At 49.4% G+C, this 15,252-nt stretch overlaps 1 protein-coding gene across 4 annotated transcripts in view; it reads right to left on the bottom strand.

Annotated features, from left to right (window-relative positions):
• The window catches only part of FRMD4A (FERM domain containing 4A), a 299,962-nt gene that overhangs the window by 72,776 nt on the left and 211,934 nt on the right, over window positions 1-15,252 (bottom strand). For all 4 annotated transcript variants that reach the window (XM_027121910.1, XM_027121911.1, XM_027121912.1 and 1 more), the window contains one exon: window positions 12,453-12,539. In XM_027121910.1, coding sequence (XP_026977711.1) covers window positions 12,453-12,539 — 87 coding nt within the window. The remainder of the gene's footprint in view (window positions 1-12,452; window positions 12,540-15,252) is intronic.

Here is a 15,252-nt window from a genome sequence, read left to right on the forward strand (position 1 = left end):
GCACTGCACTGCCAGCAGGCGTGCGCTAGAGAAGAAACAGAAGCCTCTGCACGTTTTTGGGAGGGGACAGGGGGGCAAATAAGACAACTGGACAGCGAGGAAGTCAGAGGGTAGCAGGTGCTGGGGAGGCTAGGACAGGGGCTGTCACTGTTTATCAAGCAGTCGGGGAGCCTTCACTGACGTGACAGCTGAGTGGATACCGGAAGGAAACTGGGGCAGAGCCGTACACTCACGTGAGGGAACACAAGAAGTGCAAAAACCCAAAGCACCATTTGTGTGTGTGTCTGTGTGGCGTGTGTGCTTGCTATGTTAGTGCAGAAAATGCTGACGTTACCAGGGAATGATGGAATCTTATTTAGCCTTAAAGAGGAATGAAGGTCTGATTCATGCCACAACGTGGATGAACCTTGAATACATTATTCTAAATCGAAGAAGCCGAGCACAAAAGGCCACAAATTCCATGATTCCATTTACACGAAATGTCTGGAATAGGCAAGACCAGAGAGGAAAGTAGGTGCGTGGGGCTTGGGGAGAAGTGGGGAGTAGTCAAGAGCTCCCTTGAGGCCTTTCCACTGTTTTGACTGGTAAAAATCCTCCTCTGCATTAACCATAAATCAGAAGATGCTCTTTGGTTAAAACGCACTAAAACTAACTACTTAAAAGGAGCCAGCAGTCCAGGCTAAAGCCCCCTACCCCAGGGCTGCCCCTTCTCCATAAGCAGCCCCCCACTGCCCCGGTCGCATGGTCCTCCTATAGACCTCTCCTCCCGGGTCCCCTGGGGTGGGCTCTGTTGGAGCCAACTGACCGCTTTGGGCTGTCATGGCCGAGGCACCTCTGGGGGCGGGGGGTGTTCTCCACCACCACCATGTGAGCAACCTGGCCAGGGACCGGGTTTCAGATGGTTTTTCAACCCTCACAGCTCCAAGCATCAGCTCAATATGTATCAGTAAAGATATCTACGTGTGCACGCCCGTGCATGGGCCATTCACTCAGCTGTGGTTCCTGACCCTTGTTACAGACAGGGCTGGGGGCTGGTTTATGGTCCGGGAGGCCTGGAGAGACGGGCATCTGGAGCTCCCCTGGCTCTTTGACCTCCTAGTAAAAGGCCAGAACAGGGGCACCCATCACAAGGAGGCTGGGTCTGCTCTGGGTCCACCCACGGACCACCCTCAGTGCCAGTGTACGCTTTCCAGGAAGGTTCTCAGGATTGGCGAGGAATCTTTCAAATCCCCATGAAGCATCAGAAACACCTGTTGCGAATGCCAGAAGGACCTGGGTGCCGGGATCTCTGGGGTTGCCCCAGTTCTTAACTCAGCACAGTTGGTCAGGAGTTATGCCATCGGTGGGTGATGCCACCACTGCAGAGCCAGAGCCACAGGATATGATGGTGACGTACTGGCAGCGACTTCACGGTGATCAATCTCATTAAAGTGAGCAGTGAGCAGACCACCCAGTAAGACAGGCAAGAACCAAACAAACAAAAGGGCCAAGAGCCCATTTCACGGGTCACCACCCTGGTTCGAGAGGCCACCATGTGCCCTGGTTTGCTTGGGGCAGCCCGGGTTTGCCTGACGCTGGGGCGTCATCATTAACCAGTGCCCTCTTCCATTCTCAAGTGTCCTGGTTTGGATATTAAAACCCTATGGTCACAAAAATAAATATAGTCTATGATTCCAGTTATATGAGATCCCTAGAGGAATCAAATCCATAGAGAGGGAAGTAGAATGCTGGTTGCCAGGCGCTAGAGCTGGGGAATCATTGTTTCACGGAGACAGCTTCAGTTTTGCACAAAGAAAACGTTCTGGAGATGGGTTGCACAACAGTGGGAATGTACCTAAGACTTAACCACTTACCAGGGGTTCCAATGGTAAATTTTACGTTATGCATACTTTCACAATTAGACTTTTTTTTTTTTTTTTACATTTAAAAAGCATTACTGTTTACGTGACTCTGAAACCTCTCACCCTCCATTGGGGTATGAAGTGTTTAGGAAGGGGGAAACTGAGGGAGAATTTGAGAGGGAGAGAGGTGTGCTGTCAGCTTCCCTGACCCAGAGGGGGGGACTTGGACGATGCCTTCTGCTAATCTAGTGAGAAAAGGTTCGCTAGGGTCGCCTGGAGAGCTTGACAGGTGTCTCCTGCAGTTAAGGGCCACCTAAGACTGCCCCTGGCTCCTGTGGACATCTAAGTCACGAGAAGTGGGCTGCCAGCTGCCCTCAGAGGAGCTGACGGGGAGAGAGAGGCAGTCCAGCTGCGAGAGGGGGCAGGATTTACCTTTAGACCAAGTTTGGAATTTTGGTTGTTATCAAGGACCGGACACATTTCTTAATAAAATTAACTTTGCTGCTTAAAGTGACTGCATGACTCCGTATTACCTGGGAGTGATCAGAGAAGTCATGGGCTGTCTGCGTTTCCATCTAGGGAAGAACGCTTTTAAAAGAACAGTGGGAGACAGAAGAAATGGGCCTTTTTGAGTCCCAGGTGATCGATGTTCTTGTTAACCTGGCCAAGTCTTTGGTTTTTAAGCCAGAGAAAACCCATCAACGCTTAAGCTACTACTGGCCCAGGGCTCACTGGAGTGGGCGAGGATACTGGAGGCGCCTCTACTCAGGACTGGGATCCAGCAACAGCGCTGGGTTTTGATTTGAATCTTCAGATTGCACCCAGGGTCGATGGGGCGCCCCAAGGAGCGGGAGTCTGTTTCTGCGAGTTATTTAGAAGCTCGTCAGTCTCAAGGGGGGTGCTGGCGTGGCTGACTGGGTGTTTATTTGCATGTGATAAATACAGACTGTTGAGTTTGACCCCTACTCTCCCCCCAGTCAACGTGGCTGTTCATATGGCCATCCTAGGGCTGTCCACACGAGGACGAGCCCCGGGACACCTCACACCCCACACAAGCGACAGAGGCCTCAGCTGGGGGGGGCGGGGCTGGAAACTATTTTTGTTTCTGTTTTTTGTTTTTGCGGTACGCAGGCCTCTCACTGCTGTGGCCTCTCCCGTTGCGGAGCAACAGGCTCCGGACGCGCAGGCTCAGCGGCCATGGCTCACGGGCCCAGCCGCTCCGCGGCATGTGGGATCTTCCCGGACCGGGGCACGAACCCGTGTCCCCTGCATCGGCAGGCGGACTCTCAACCACTGCGCCACCACGGAAGCCCCTGGAAACTACTTTTGGTTGTCTGCTCAGATCTAGCTGCCACTTTTGGCTGACGTGAACAACAGTCAAAGACAGACAGGGATTTACCCACTTAGAAACTGGCATTTTCTCCCTCTACCATTTTCTTCTGGGAAAGTGTTGCTTTTCACTCTTCCTTTTAGGAAGGACTCCCTTCTGGCTTTACAATGAGCTTGCCCCTTGCTTCATTCCCCTCCCCTGTTTCTCCTTTCCTGCTTCTCTCAACCTCAAGATTCCCCAGCACCTGTATCATTGCCTTGTTGATGAGGAAACAGACCCAGTGATGCGACTCAGCTTGCAGACCTGGAGCTAAAACTGAGGGGTCTTGACCACCAGGCCAGATATCTTCCCACCAGATAGAACAGTAGGAGGTGGGCGCAGGAACAGAGCATCCAAAGGGTGATGCCAGTCTGGCGATTAACCCTTGCAACCAGAGAACATTTGGGTGAATTCTTCAGAGTATAGTGTACCCCCTCTAAGAGCTACCTCCAAACATGTCAGCCCAGGAGAGAGCTGGACCTGCCTCTTAAAGAGAGAATTGCATTTCTCTCCTCTCGTACCTCCCCAGAGAAATGACTCTCACGTTATAGCTTCTAAGGATTATCCACCTGGATGGAGACATGCTTCTATTTTCTGCTCACAGGCATCATTTTCGAAAGGGCCAGTCTGACACCAGCATGAGTATTATGGAGACAGTTTCAACAAGGATACAAGCTGGTGTCCTTGGAGGGCTGGCTTACTCAGAACCAGGCTTGGAAACGGCCTCCAGAAGAACCTGTGGGAACCAAGGGACCCTGGGTTCCCAGATCCAGTGACCAAGGAAAAAAATCAATCCTCTTAAAGGGATGCTGTTTGCTCTTTGTGGTGGTCCTGCCTCTCGTGTTCAGCATAAAAGAGACTGCAGCCATATTTGCTATGTCAAGGGCAACAGCGCTTTTATCTTGGGGAACAGGCAACGCTTTGAGATGTAAACATGTTCAAGATGAAGATAGACTATTTCTCGTGTTTTAGAGTCTCCACTTCACAGACGTAAAAACAGAGGCCCAGAGAGGCTAAATAAGTTGCTTATCACAACTCTGAACACCCTGGGAGTGAGTGAATAGCCCTCAAGTTCCTCCTTGGTTGAGATTTTGAGATTTATTTTGGGCTTTTAAGTGGATATGGAGGCCACTGGCTTGTAAAACATCTTTTTTTAAAGGCTTAACTGTTACAAGAAGGAATTTGATTTTAACTCAGACTACATTATCTTAACAACAAAACAACAGAGTAGGATCACAAAGAAAGTTCCCGTTACCTGTGTGTGGAGCAGTGATCCTCAAACTCTGTAGCCTGTCTTCAAATCACCTCAAGGGCTTGTGAAAACACACATTGCCGAGTCCCAGCCTCTGAATTTCTGAGTCTGGACGTCTCGGGTGTGGACCTGGAGTTTGCAGATCTAACGTGCTCCCAGACCACGTAGCGGCTGCTGGTCCGAGGGCCACACTGGGGGGAACCACTGCAGGAAAAGCTACTGCATCGACCAGCCTCTCCTTCAGGACTGAAGGATTTATCCTCTCTCAGGGAATTGCCCTCAGCTGTGGAGAGCCGTCTTGCCCAAGGTCACAGCCCCACGCCTGTGGCTCACCTGTATCTAATGATTGGTTGACCCTGGGCTAAGGCGATGGGTCTGATGATTGACCGCACATTGTTACAGCTTCACAGCTTTCCCTAAGGTTGTATCACAGCTCAGCTTCTCCCTCTGCCAGGTCCTGTCTCCTTCCCTTTGCTCACTGCTGTTAATTCCAGACCACTTCCCAATACACTTCCTTGCGAGAATCCCTAACTGCTTCCCAGGGGATGCAACACTCGGAGTCCCTTAAAGTCACCTCCTTGGCAAGACCACCCCTGACCATCCCCCTCTTCCTTACTGATTGCTTATCTTCGTACAATTCAATACTCTGACACTCTACATTATAGATTTACCTAATGCTATCGTTTGACCGTCTTTTCCACTAGACTCTAAGGTCTTTGAGGGCAGGGACCCGCCTCTTTTGTTCACTGCAGGGCCACAAGCAGGGCCTGGCTTAAGATAGGCACTTGGTAATTCTCCTACGGGGTCCGTTTTATTGGAGAGGATTTCACATTCAACACCTACTGGAGTTCTAAAGCTCTAGCTCAGCGCTTTCAGGGGGCTGCAATTCTTTGATGGGAGGAGACACTGGGATTCCTGTTCCAAAGAGAGAGAACTCAGCCATGCCTAATACATGTGCTTTGAGAAGAGGATGTCTATTGTCTACTGATGCTTTGAGAAGAGCGTCTCAGTCTTCCTAGAATACAGCTGCTTTTTTCTTTCTTGGGGAGTTATTTTAAGATGGCAGACGCTGGCGACTCTCTCTGCCCCCCTCCCCTGCCCTGCACCCTAGCATCCCTCCGGCAGGCCTGCCCCTCAGCTTTGAGGCTGGTTCCCCTTGGTGACCCATGGCCAGGGCCTGTCACCCACAGGCATGGAACCCTTCCCGGTCCGCTCAGCGCTGAGTGAGGTCTGGAGGAGGCAACAGAGAAGCCCTTTGATCTGACGATGAAAAAGCAAAGGCTGCAAAATGCTAATAGTCCATGGAGCCCTTCCTCCCCGGAGAGCCCAGGGTGCGGTTTCCCAGGGGAATACAGATAACGGAATGAGGGAGGCACCCGCCCAGGGCCTGCCGAGGCAGAGGGCCCAGCAGCCCGAGGATGAGTCAAGTGCATCCAAACAGAAGCTGAAAAATAAGTTGGCAAAGCACTTAATGGCGTGCTTATCACGCTGAATAATTCAGCAGGCTGACTGCGCTGGGAGTCGGTTCACAGTTAATGGAGTATTTCCTGTAAATATTATTTTCTCTTCCTGTTTCATCATCTCATCCAGTTCAAAAATCTTTACTAATCTGGGGAGGTGACAGGAATGCATCAATTCTCTGAGCTAATGCCCCCAATTCTGAAATACTCTTAGGAACCACAGGAAGCTACATTGGCTGCTCTGGGGAAAGGGGCGACCATCTACTCTGGTTCCTTCTCCTAATGTCTCAGAGGGGAGCCCTCTGTGCTCGTAATTGCGCACCTAAGTGAACATAAAAGTGCTCCTAATTGCACATCAAATAAATAAGTAAATGCTGTCTGCTGAATACGTAACAAAGACCAGCACTGGCATCCTTCCCCCCCATGGAGAGATTTCATTAAATATAGGCTGGCGAATGGGCTGCAGCTGTAGATGATGATTTACAGATATTCAATACGCCTTCTAGGGAGGTTTTTTTGGAGTTACGTGTTTCACACCGTTCGTTCTTGAATGCGTACATTCTCTGACACAGCCTGCAGGACGGATCTTTATCCTAACTCTTCCTGGCACCCCATTCGGAAAGCGTTTTCTGTTGTAAATGATAATGTTTTCTCATGATTCGATGGCTGGTCTGGCCACAGGTCTGGAAAGTGCAAATTCCAGCAGGCGGACAGAGAAAGCCGCTCAGCTTGGCACTGCTGGGGGTTGAGTCTTGAGTGTGGGAGAGGCTAATCGCCCGAAGTCTTTGCTCCTGGTGCCACAAAGAAGAGGCAGATTGTCCCAGGGATCAGAGCTTTCGGACGTTCCCAGGCTCTGATCGAAGGAATGCAAGGTCCTCCTCTAAAAGAGGGAGCCCTTTGTGATCGATTACCTCCCGCTTTATCTATCTCTGCCCCACCTGATCCCGGTTCTGCAGGAGTTAATAAGCAACGCCTTTTCAGTACATATCATTTGATTTTCACTCAAATGTTCTCGGGGAAGAAGAAACACTCTTGCTTGTACTAACACAACGATCTGAGACCGATGGCGCAGCTGATCCGCGGCGTCCCCACGGACGGTCACTTTATGTAGCTGGCATTTGCTCTGCTTTGATGCGTGGGTGTCTTTCCTTGGCCATAAATGCAACCTAAGACGAAGCTTGGGATTTACTTCAAGTTCCCACATGCTGGTCTGACAACGTTTCATGATTCCCTGAAGCCAACAGGACAAAGGACCTCTCACCTGCGAAGAGCTCCGTTCCTACACACGCAAACACACGCTAAAAGGGAATGTGATACCCAGGTGAAAACAGGGTAAGATCATCTATGTAGCTGCAAGGTTTTTCTTTCTTCTTTTCACCACTGTGACCCTCTTTGCACGTTTCTCACCATTGTTAAACCCAGACAGTTAGTTAGACATGTAAATACCGCCATTCCTGTACTCTTGATACCTCACTCACAAACGGTGCCTAAAATTATCACCCCAGAGTCATGGGGAAGAAGAGAGGCATGTTTTGCAGTGTGATCAGTATTTTAGTAGGAACAAGAGAGCAGAAGTGGGGAGGCAGGCAGAGTGAGAGGGAAACCATCACTGGGTGAAGGAGGGAAATAGGAGGATTTAGTGAGAGTTGATAGGAGGAGAGTTAATAACTTATAAAAATTCTGCAATCTGTCCTTGGACACTGTTTGGGATTCTGTCTGATCTTTTAAAAGAGCTCATCTACACAAGCAAGGGCCACTATCCTGGTGTATGTGCACGTACTGTATATTTTAACTGTTTTTAGCCCTATGTGTGGGATTTTTAGGGATTTGGGGGGCTATTCTTGCACACATCATTCCGAAATACTTCTGAAATTGGCCTTGAGCTTCTGAACATACACAAAAGCCAAAACACCCTCTTTGGGTGTCCACACGTGTCTCGCTGTTCCTGACACACGTGCCCTGAGAGCAAAGAAGCTGGTTTTTTTTGTTTTTTTCTCTAACATCAGCAGCTTGCCTTTTTGGGCTATGCTTCTGCAAGGCCAGGCATCGGTTTAGAAGATCCAGGTAGCAGATAGGGGTGCGTGATGGGGAGGGGCCTAGAATGTTCTCCCTACTCCACGGGTGAGGGACCCTGTGCTTTACTCCATCTCCCCCAAAGCCCCCAGGGCTTCAGAGTGAGGATTAAGCAATTTAGGGTAGACTCTGCCACCAGAGTGGCAAACGGCACCCCAACCGGGGAACTTGGAACAGCGACGGCGCCGCCCATTTCTGGACAGTCTTCAGCTACCCACCCCTCCTTTTCTGGTGGTCCACGTGGAAGAACTTGAGTGCATTCTCATAGGAGGCTGCTGAGTGCCGCTTGCTGTGTGCCTTATTTGCTGATGCTCTTGTAGCTGTGGAGGCCAGACAATACCTCCAGGCCCCCCGACGGCAAGGGAGCAGCTCACCCCGCCCCTGCCTCTACTTGAATGTTGGCTCTTAGCATGGTGGTACCATGTGACACAGCTGCTGTAACTGGGTCAGAGTGTCAGGGAGGCCTGTGCCTGGGCTGGAGGTGCAGCTGTTGCTACAAAAGGGCCTTCAGGTGCCCAGAACTGGGCGTCACTCCCAGTTTCCCGAGCATTGCCGGGGTTCCGGGTGCCAGGCTCTGCCTGGCCCCTTTTGCAAGGGTGTGGTGTCGCCTGGAGGGTCACCCATCACTGGGGGCCGGCCCGGACTTGAGCCCTGTGTCCAACTCCTAGAGTGCAGAGGCCCTGCCGGACACACCTGCTGCGCCTGGCTGACCCTCCCCGAGTCCGAGTTCGGAAAGGAGGCCCGCGGCGGTGGTTCTCAACTCTGGCCGCACATCGGAATCAGCTGGGAGGCTTTCTAAACGGTCAGCGGCCGGGTCAGAGATGGAGGAGGGTGGGACCAGGGGAGACTGGGGCATCTCTTCATCCTGACAGTTTCACGTGAGTTTCTGATTTTTAGCTGAAGACAGACTGGGGCACTCGTATGTGGATGTGCACCAGTGGTCACTACCATGTGCCTGCGTCTCTTTAGGTTCACAGGTCCGGAGCCAGGGAGCGTGCCCTGTGCACTCAGGGACTCACAGGTGCCTTACACGAAACAGGGACGGCCTTTTTATGAAGGTGATGACACTGGCTGTGAGCAGAAAGAACAGACGCCCTGCATCCTTCCCCCTGCAGCTGGGACCCCTTACCTACGGTTCAGATTAAGTCTTTAGGGCCCATGGCAGGTCTCAGCAGAGGTGGATACCCCTTGGGCTAATGAAACTTTGGGTCTCTTCCCCTCGTGGGTCCCTCCCCTCCCCTCCCCTCCCTCCGTCCTTCCTTCCTTCCTTTATTCTGCACCAGGCGGCTTGTGGGATCTTAGTACCCCGACCAGGGATTGAACCCCAGCCCTCGGCAGTGAAAGCTGTATGTCCTAACCACTGGACCACCAGGGAATTCCCGTCATAGGCTTTTCAAAGGCCCGTTCTTAATTTTATATGTAGATTGCACATTCATTTCCTAAAGACGGCTCCCCAAGTTACAGAAGGGTCAGGGTGTCCCGGTCCCAGCCCTGCCCTTCTGCCTCACAGGGAATGTCACGATGGGGAACTGAAATCCACTCACAGCTACTGTAATTTTTCCAGTGTGCCGAGTGCCTCTCCCGTTCCTCTCTCTGTTCAGTCTCTGGTTCGAAATTCTTGATACTGTCGAGCTCCAACTGAATACCCACTGCCTATTTGCCACCACTCCCTGGACGTCCCATCAGCCCAAAACTCGGCATGTCCTAAACTGAACTTCTCTCCCCTTCTCTTATATCCCAGGCTTTGGTCAATCAGGAAGTTGTTGTAGATTCTCCTGCTGCTCCAACTCCACCCTGTCGCTTCCCGCCATTGTTCAGTCACATCACCTTCTAGACATCTCACTTCCAAGTCCCCTTCTCTATCCCCGGTACGGAGAGCCACCCCCGAGCCACGCCACCAGCTCTGGCCTACACTAATGTAACGATGTCCCGGTTTGCAAGTCTTGCCCTATATCACTCCACTCATCCTCCGCCAGGTACCAGAACGATGTTTCTCTGACTACGAAGGTCTGATGTGGTCGCGCCTCTGTCTCGAAGATGAAATCCTCATAGCAAACCCTGAGGATTCTGTTTGCTGGGGCCCCATCAGCCTGCTCTCTGGCTCCTCTCCCAGGACGTCCAGCCCCAGCGGTGCTGTGTGCTTCTCCATCACGCCACGCTGTTCTCCTTCACGGCGCCTGTGTGCACACCTGTGTACATCCTCACCCCGTTAGTCCATCTGCAAAACCTCTGTCCACCCTTTAACACTCAGCTCCTTTGCTGTCTGTGAAGATGTTTCTCCTTAAGCCCAGCTGATGACCCTCTCCTTTAATTCACCACCAACCCTCACACAGGCCTCTCTTACCTGTAAGATGCAATCACCACACCCCTGTCCCCGATACCCTGCACAGGTCCTGAAGACCTGATGTGTGTCTTAATTATCTCAGCACCTGGTGGTCTGCCTTGCATATAACAGGTATGCAATAAACATTTTTGAATGAATGACTAATGACTCTGATGGCTTGGCTGTCCCTCAATTAGCAATAGACTTGAGAATCCCAACTACTTCCTTAGAGGCCACAGAAGCGTGCGTTATTTTAAAGAGCAACTCAGTTTGAATAGAGGCAATATCGGAATAAGTGTGTTGACCTTTTAACATTTTTAATCCACTGACCTGCATAAATTCAACCAATGAGAGTCAATTCTCTTATTCAAAGGCTGATTAGTCACATGTTGCACTTCCTACTTTTCCATATTTTGAAGTCCGTTTTGGAGACTGACAAGAATAGTTACCATTTATTAAGCCCTTGCGCTGTGTCACACCCTGCGTTTTGCATAGATCACATACATCAAGCGCTACCTCATTACCTCTAAAATCTTCATTAGCACCTCAATTAGAGAAACAAAGCGAGCTTAAACATATTAATAAATGAAACTGAACACATACCGATACGTGTAAGCACGTTTTTCAAAAACATTCAGAGGGAGAGAAGAATTCAACTGTGGGATTTTAATGAACTCCACTGTAGACCCCAATCGTCCAAGCTGGCCTTGGTCTCCACCAGTGTGGACAACCAAGAGCTGGATACATTGTAACCAGGACTGGGTTAAACGATCCAGGAGTATCCTTGGCTCTTGCAGCAGAAAAAAATGGCCAAGCAAGTTGGAGAGGGGACAGTGGATGTAAGAAGAAGGAAGGAGTCAAGGGAGAAGAAAAAGCACAGAAACTTACAAAGGTCATAAGGGAAAGAGGCAGAGAGGAAACAGAAAGAGAGCGTGGAAGAAGTACAGATCCAGTGACTGAGAAAAACAAAGAGGGAGAAAATAAGAACGCAGAGTCCGAATCACGTCCTACAGCAGGAAACTGGAGGGGTTTTGGAAACAGTCACGAAACAACGGTCCCCGAAACAGCCAGATTCCTACTGAACTGTCCCCAGGGAAGAATCCCTCCATCATATGCTCAAGATCTTTTCACAGAACTCAACTGAGTGACTGATCAACTGAGTGAAAATCCTCCTCAACACAGGGCCATTTTTTTTCTATCAATTTACTAAAGAAACTGGCTGAAGGCAGATGTTAACTGGGTAGACTACAATAAGCTCGGATATGTAGTGTGGATTTCAATCCTGTTCGTGGATAAAGAAGCTTGGAAGGCATTATGCAATAACATAATGAACCTATATTGCTCTCTCCCTCCGAAAGCAAGTGTGGTTTTGATAAACTTTTAATATGTATTTCAGGGTCTGAACCACATACCATCTCCCCATTTTTCTCTGCCGGAGGAGTTGAATGACAGCTCTCACCTCAGGGATATTTTTCCATTATAATTTTTCAATTTGTTCTGGTCTAAAAAATGTGTAGAAACGAAAACAGAGAAAATTCAAGCCCTGTGTCCTCTTCAAACATTCTGTTTTGGCTTCACTGTGAGTTTGCAGACTCCTTTCTGCTTCCCTTTCTTTTTTGGCAAATGACCTTATTTCTTCCAGATTTCTGATCGCTTCTAATATGCCAGAAAATATCTACTGGATTCGGCCTCTTTTTGGCCTATTCTTTTAGTTCCCCTCGTCCAAAAAACAAGAAACAGAAAAACAAAAACAAACCTTTGGGAAAACTCAGATTAGCCTTGGGATGCAAGAGACATGCTCCCCCATGTTCTCAAGCACACAGCACCCCAGGAAATGAAGGAACAGGACAGCCTCTCAAAGCCCTCTGGTCCATCTGCCCTGGGTGAGCTGATCTAGTCTTCTTACCTTAAATAATTTTAACAGCTTCCATTTCCTTAGTGATGGGGAAGAAAAATACTTCCCCAGGGAACACAGGCTGGATGACTGCGGAGGAGTTTGCATACACCCAAAATGAGCAGGAGACCGGGGGGCCCAGAGGCCCTGAGGCTGCACGGGGTAACATTTTTCGTCACTTCTCTGCCTGTGTCTCCCTCCACCTGAGTGCCATCCTCCCACAAAGGAGAGCACGCTTACCTTCCTGGGCTTGACTTTATCGTGGTAGTCATACTGGAAGATGCCTTTGTAGCTCAGTCCCAGCCACCACGGTATCCCCTGCTTGTCCTAGAACATCAAAACGAGTACGGGTAAGCATGGGACCAGACAAGAGAGAAAGGAACCAAGAGATCTCCTGGTTCACCTGAAGACAAAGGGAAATGCAAATTCCTTGAAGTGGACGGAGCCCACCTCGCTGTGCCTTACCTTAATGGGTGTGCCCTGTCATCAAAGGATGCTTAGTAAAGTGACTTAGTAAGTGCCCTGGGTTGGGGACCCAGCTCTGCTCCTAACCAGCTGGGGTCCTTTCCCCGTTTCTGAGTAAGAAGCAGACGCCTTGTTCTTTGTTCTCCTTCTAAGACTTTAGGTTTTCAGAGCTGGGCCCCTCACCTACCAACAGGGAAAAATCTGAGAGATGCTGAACATTCTGACAGAACGACCTTCTGGGCCGAGAAACTGTCATCGACTGTCAGAGCTGGAAGGAACCATAGAGACTATGGAAGCTGACTCCTCTGAAAATTTTGTCTTAAAACATTTTATTTTTTTTTAGAGCACTTTTAGGTTCACAGCAAAATTGAGAGGAAGGTACAGGAGTTTCCCATGTACTCCCATCCCTACACATGTGTAGCCTCTCCCGTGAAGAACATCCTGCACCAGAGTGGTACCTGTGTTGCCAATGAGGAACCTACGCTCACCCGTCCTAACCCCCCAAAGTCCATAGTTTACCTTAGGGTCCACTCTTGCTGGTGTACGTTCTATGCGTTTGGACAAACGTATAAGGGCACGTATCCATCACACACGTAGTGTCACACAGAGTATTTTCATGGCTCTAAAAACCCTCTGTGCTCTGCCTATACATCCCAGCTTCCGGCAACCGCTTTCGCCTTTTCCAGGATGTCATATAGTTGGAATATCCAATACGCAGCCTTTCCAGATTGGCTTCTTTCACTTAGTAATACGCATTCAAGACTCCTCTAATTTTATTTTATTTTTAAATTTTGTAGCTCATACATGCGTATTTATTTTATTCCTACCAGAACAGTGGAAATGCTCTCAAAACTAGCTCGTTTTCTATATCACTGTTTTCCCCCTATTTGAATAAATTTATTTATTTTAAAAGTTTTATTGGAGTACAGTTGATTGACAATGTTGTGTTAGTTTTCGGGGTACAGCAAAGTGAATCAGTTATACATATACATATATCCACTTTTTTTTTTTGTAGCTTCTTTTCCCATATAGGCCATTACAGAGGATTGAGCAGAGTTCCCTGTGCTATACAGCAGGTTCTTATTAAGGACTCCTCTAATTTAACAGACAAAGGAATCATGCAAAGGTTGCGTCCTACTCTACTCAAGACCCTCCCCTTCCCCCCAGCAGGCCAATGGCAGTGCAGGGTAGGCAGGTGCTCATAAGGTGTGCGTCCTGTTCACCTCATGAAGACAGTGGCTATCTGGCAGGACTGGGGTAGCAAAATCGAAGCTTAGACACTCTGGGAACTGAATTAAAAACACCAACACCATCTTTATTCCTCTAACAGAGACCTCTGGCTCCCCAGATTGTAAGTTGTAAATCTACATTCAAGACTGTTAATTAGACGCTCCCAAATGCTAGGAATTGACAGGGGGCATATCAAACAGCCTTTCCCTGGATTTGTCCTAATTGCCACATGCGTGAATGATCTAACATACCCCATGGTGGATGTCTTGAAAACTCACAGTTGGCTTCAGCATTTTCAAATATATGTGGGGCAAGAGTTAGTTCAAGGTAAGCACCAAGGTAAAGGGCAGAAGAAATACATTTTGAATTTTTAGGAAAGTTTCTGAATTTCTTTAAAGGTATAAAACCCCTGTCTCTGGAAAGCGCCCGGGTGACTGCAATGGTTTCAGAGAACAGGACGAGAGGAGAGATGAAGGCGACTGCAATTGCAGTTTGTCGAGGTAAGAGCTCTCATCACACCGTGAGATGAGGCATTGTGAAATTTACGAGGCCACCAAACAGTGAGTCTCGATATAGTTAATTAGGCTCTTTCTCCAAATAGATAGGAGAGTAATCACTCACGTCTGGAGAATCCAAAAGCCAAACACACAGGCACACTTGTCACTTGGAAAATCACAAGGTCTGCTTCTGGCCTCTAACAACCTGCAAAGGAGCCTATTTCTAAGGTTTGATTGGAAGGCAGAAAGCATGCATATCAGAGGCTGCCTTTCTGTCAAGTTCTAGGGCTGAGGAGGAAATGGAACGCAGGTTTAAGCAAGTAAAAGACCAGATGAGGTTTTATCTCAAAGCCTTCCCATCTGGCTGTCTCAAGCCATCTCAACAGTCTTCCAGCATCTAGAAAACTTCCGTGGGGTAGCTGGAGAAGCCAATTTCATAATCTCTGTTTTTTGTTTTTTTTGTTTTGCGGTACGCGGGCCTCTCACTGCTGCGGCCTCTCCCGTTGCGGAGCACAGGCTCCGGACGCGCAGGCTCAGCGGCCATGGCTCACGGGCCCAGCCGCTCCGCGGCATGTGGGATCTTCCCGGACCGGGGCACGAACCCGTGTCCCCTGCATCGGCAGGCGGACTCTCAACCACTGTGCCACCAGGGAAGCCCTCATAATCTCTACTTTAATTACGAGCAACGGAGGTGAGGTCAAGCTAAGAACAAACAGCCAATCAGAGAATGGAATGGAGTCGGGGATTCTCGCGTTCCTGGCTCCCATTCCCGAATGCAGACCCCTTTGCTAAACATCACCGTCGAATATCTCCACAACTCAGGGAAAGACTCACAGTTTGATTTCTGT

The sequence above is a fragment of the Aethalodelphis obliquidens genome, unplaced genomic scaffold (genome assembly GCF_003676395.1).
Source record: "Aethalodelphis obliquidens isolate GAN/ISIS:26980383/991018 unplaced genomic scaffold, ASM367639v1 scaffold23, whole genome shotgun sequence".
NCBI lineage: Eukaryota > Metazoa > Chordata > Mammalia > Artiodactyla > Delphinidae > Aethalodelphis > Aethalodelphis obliquidens.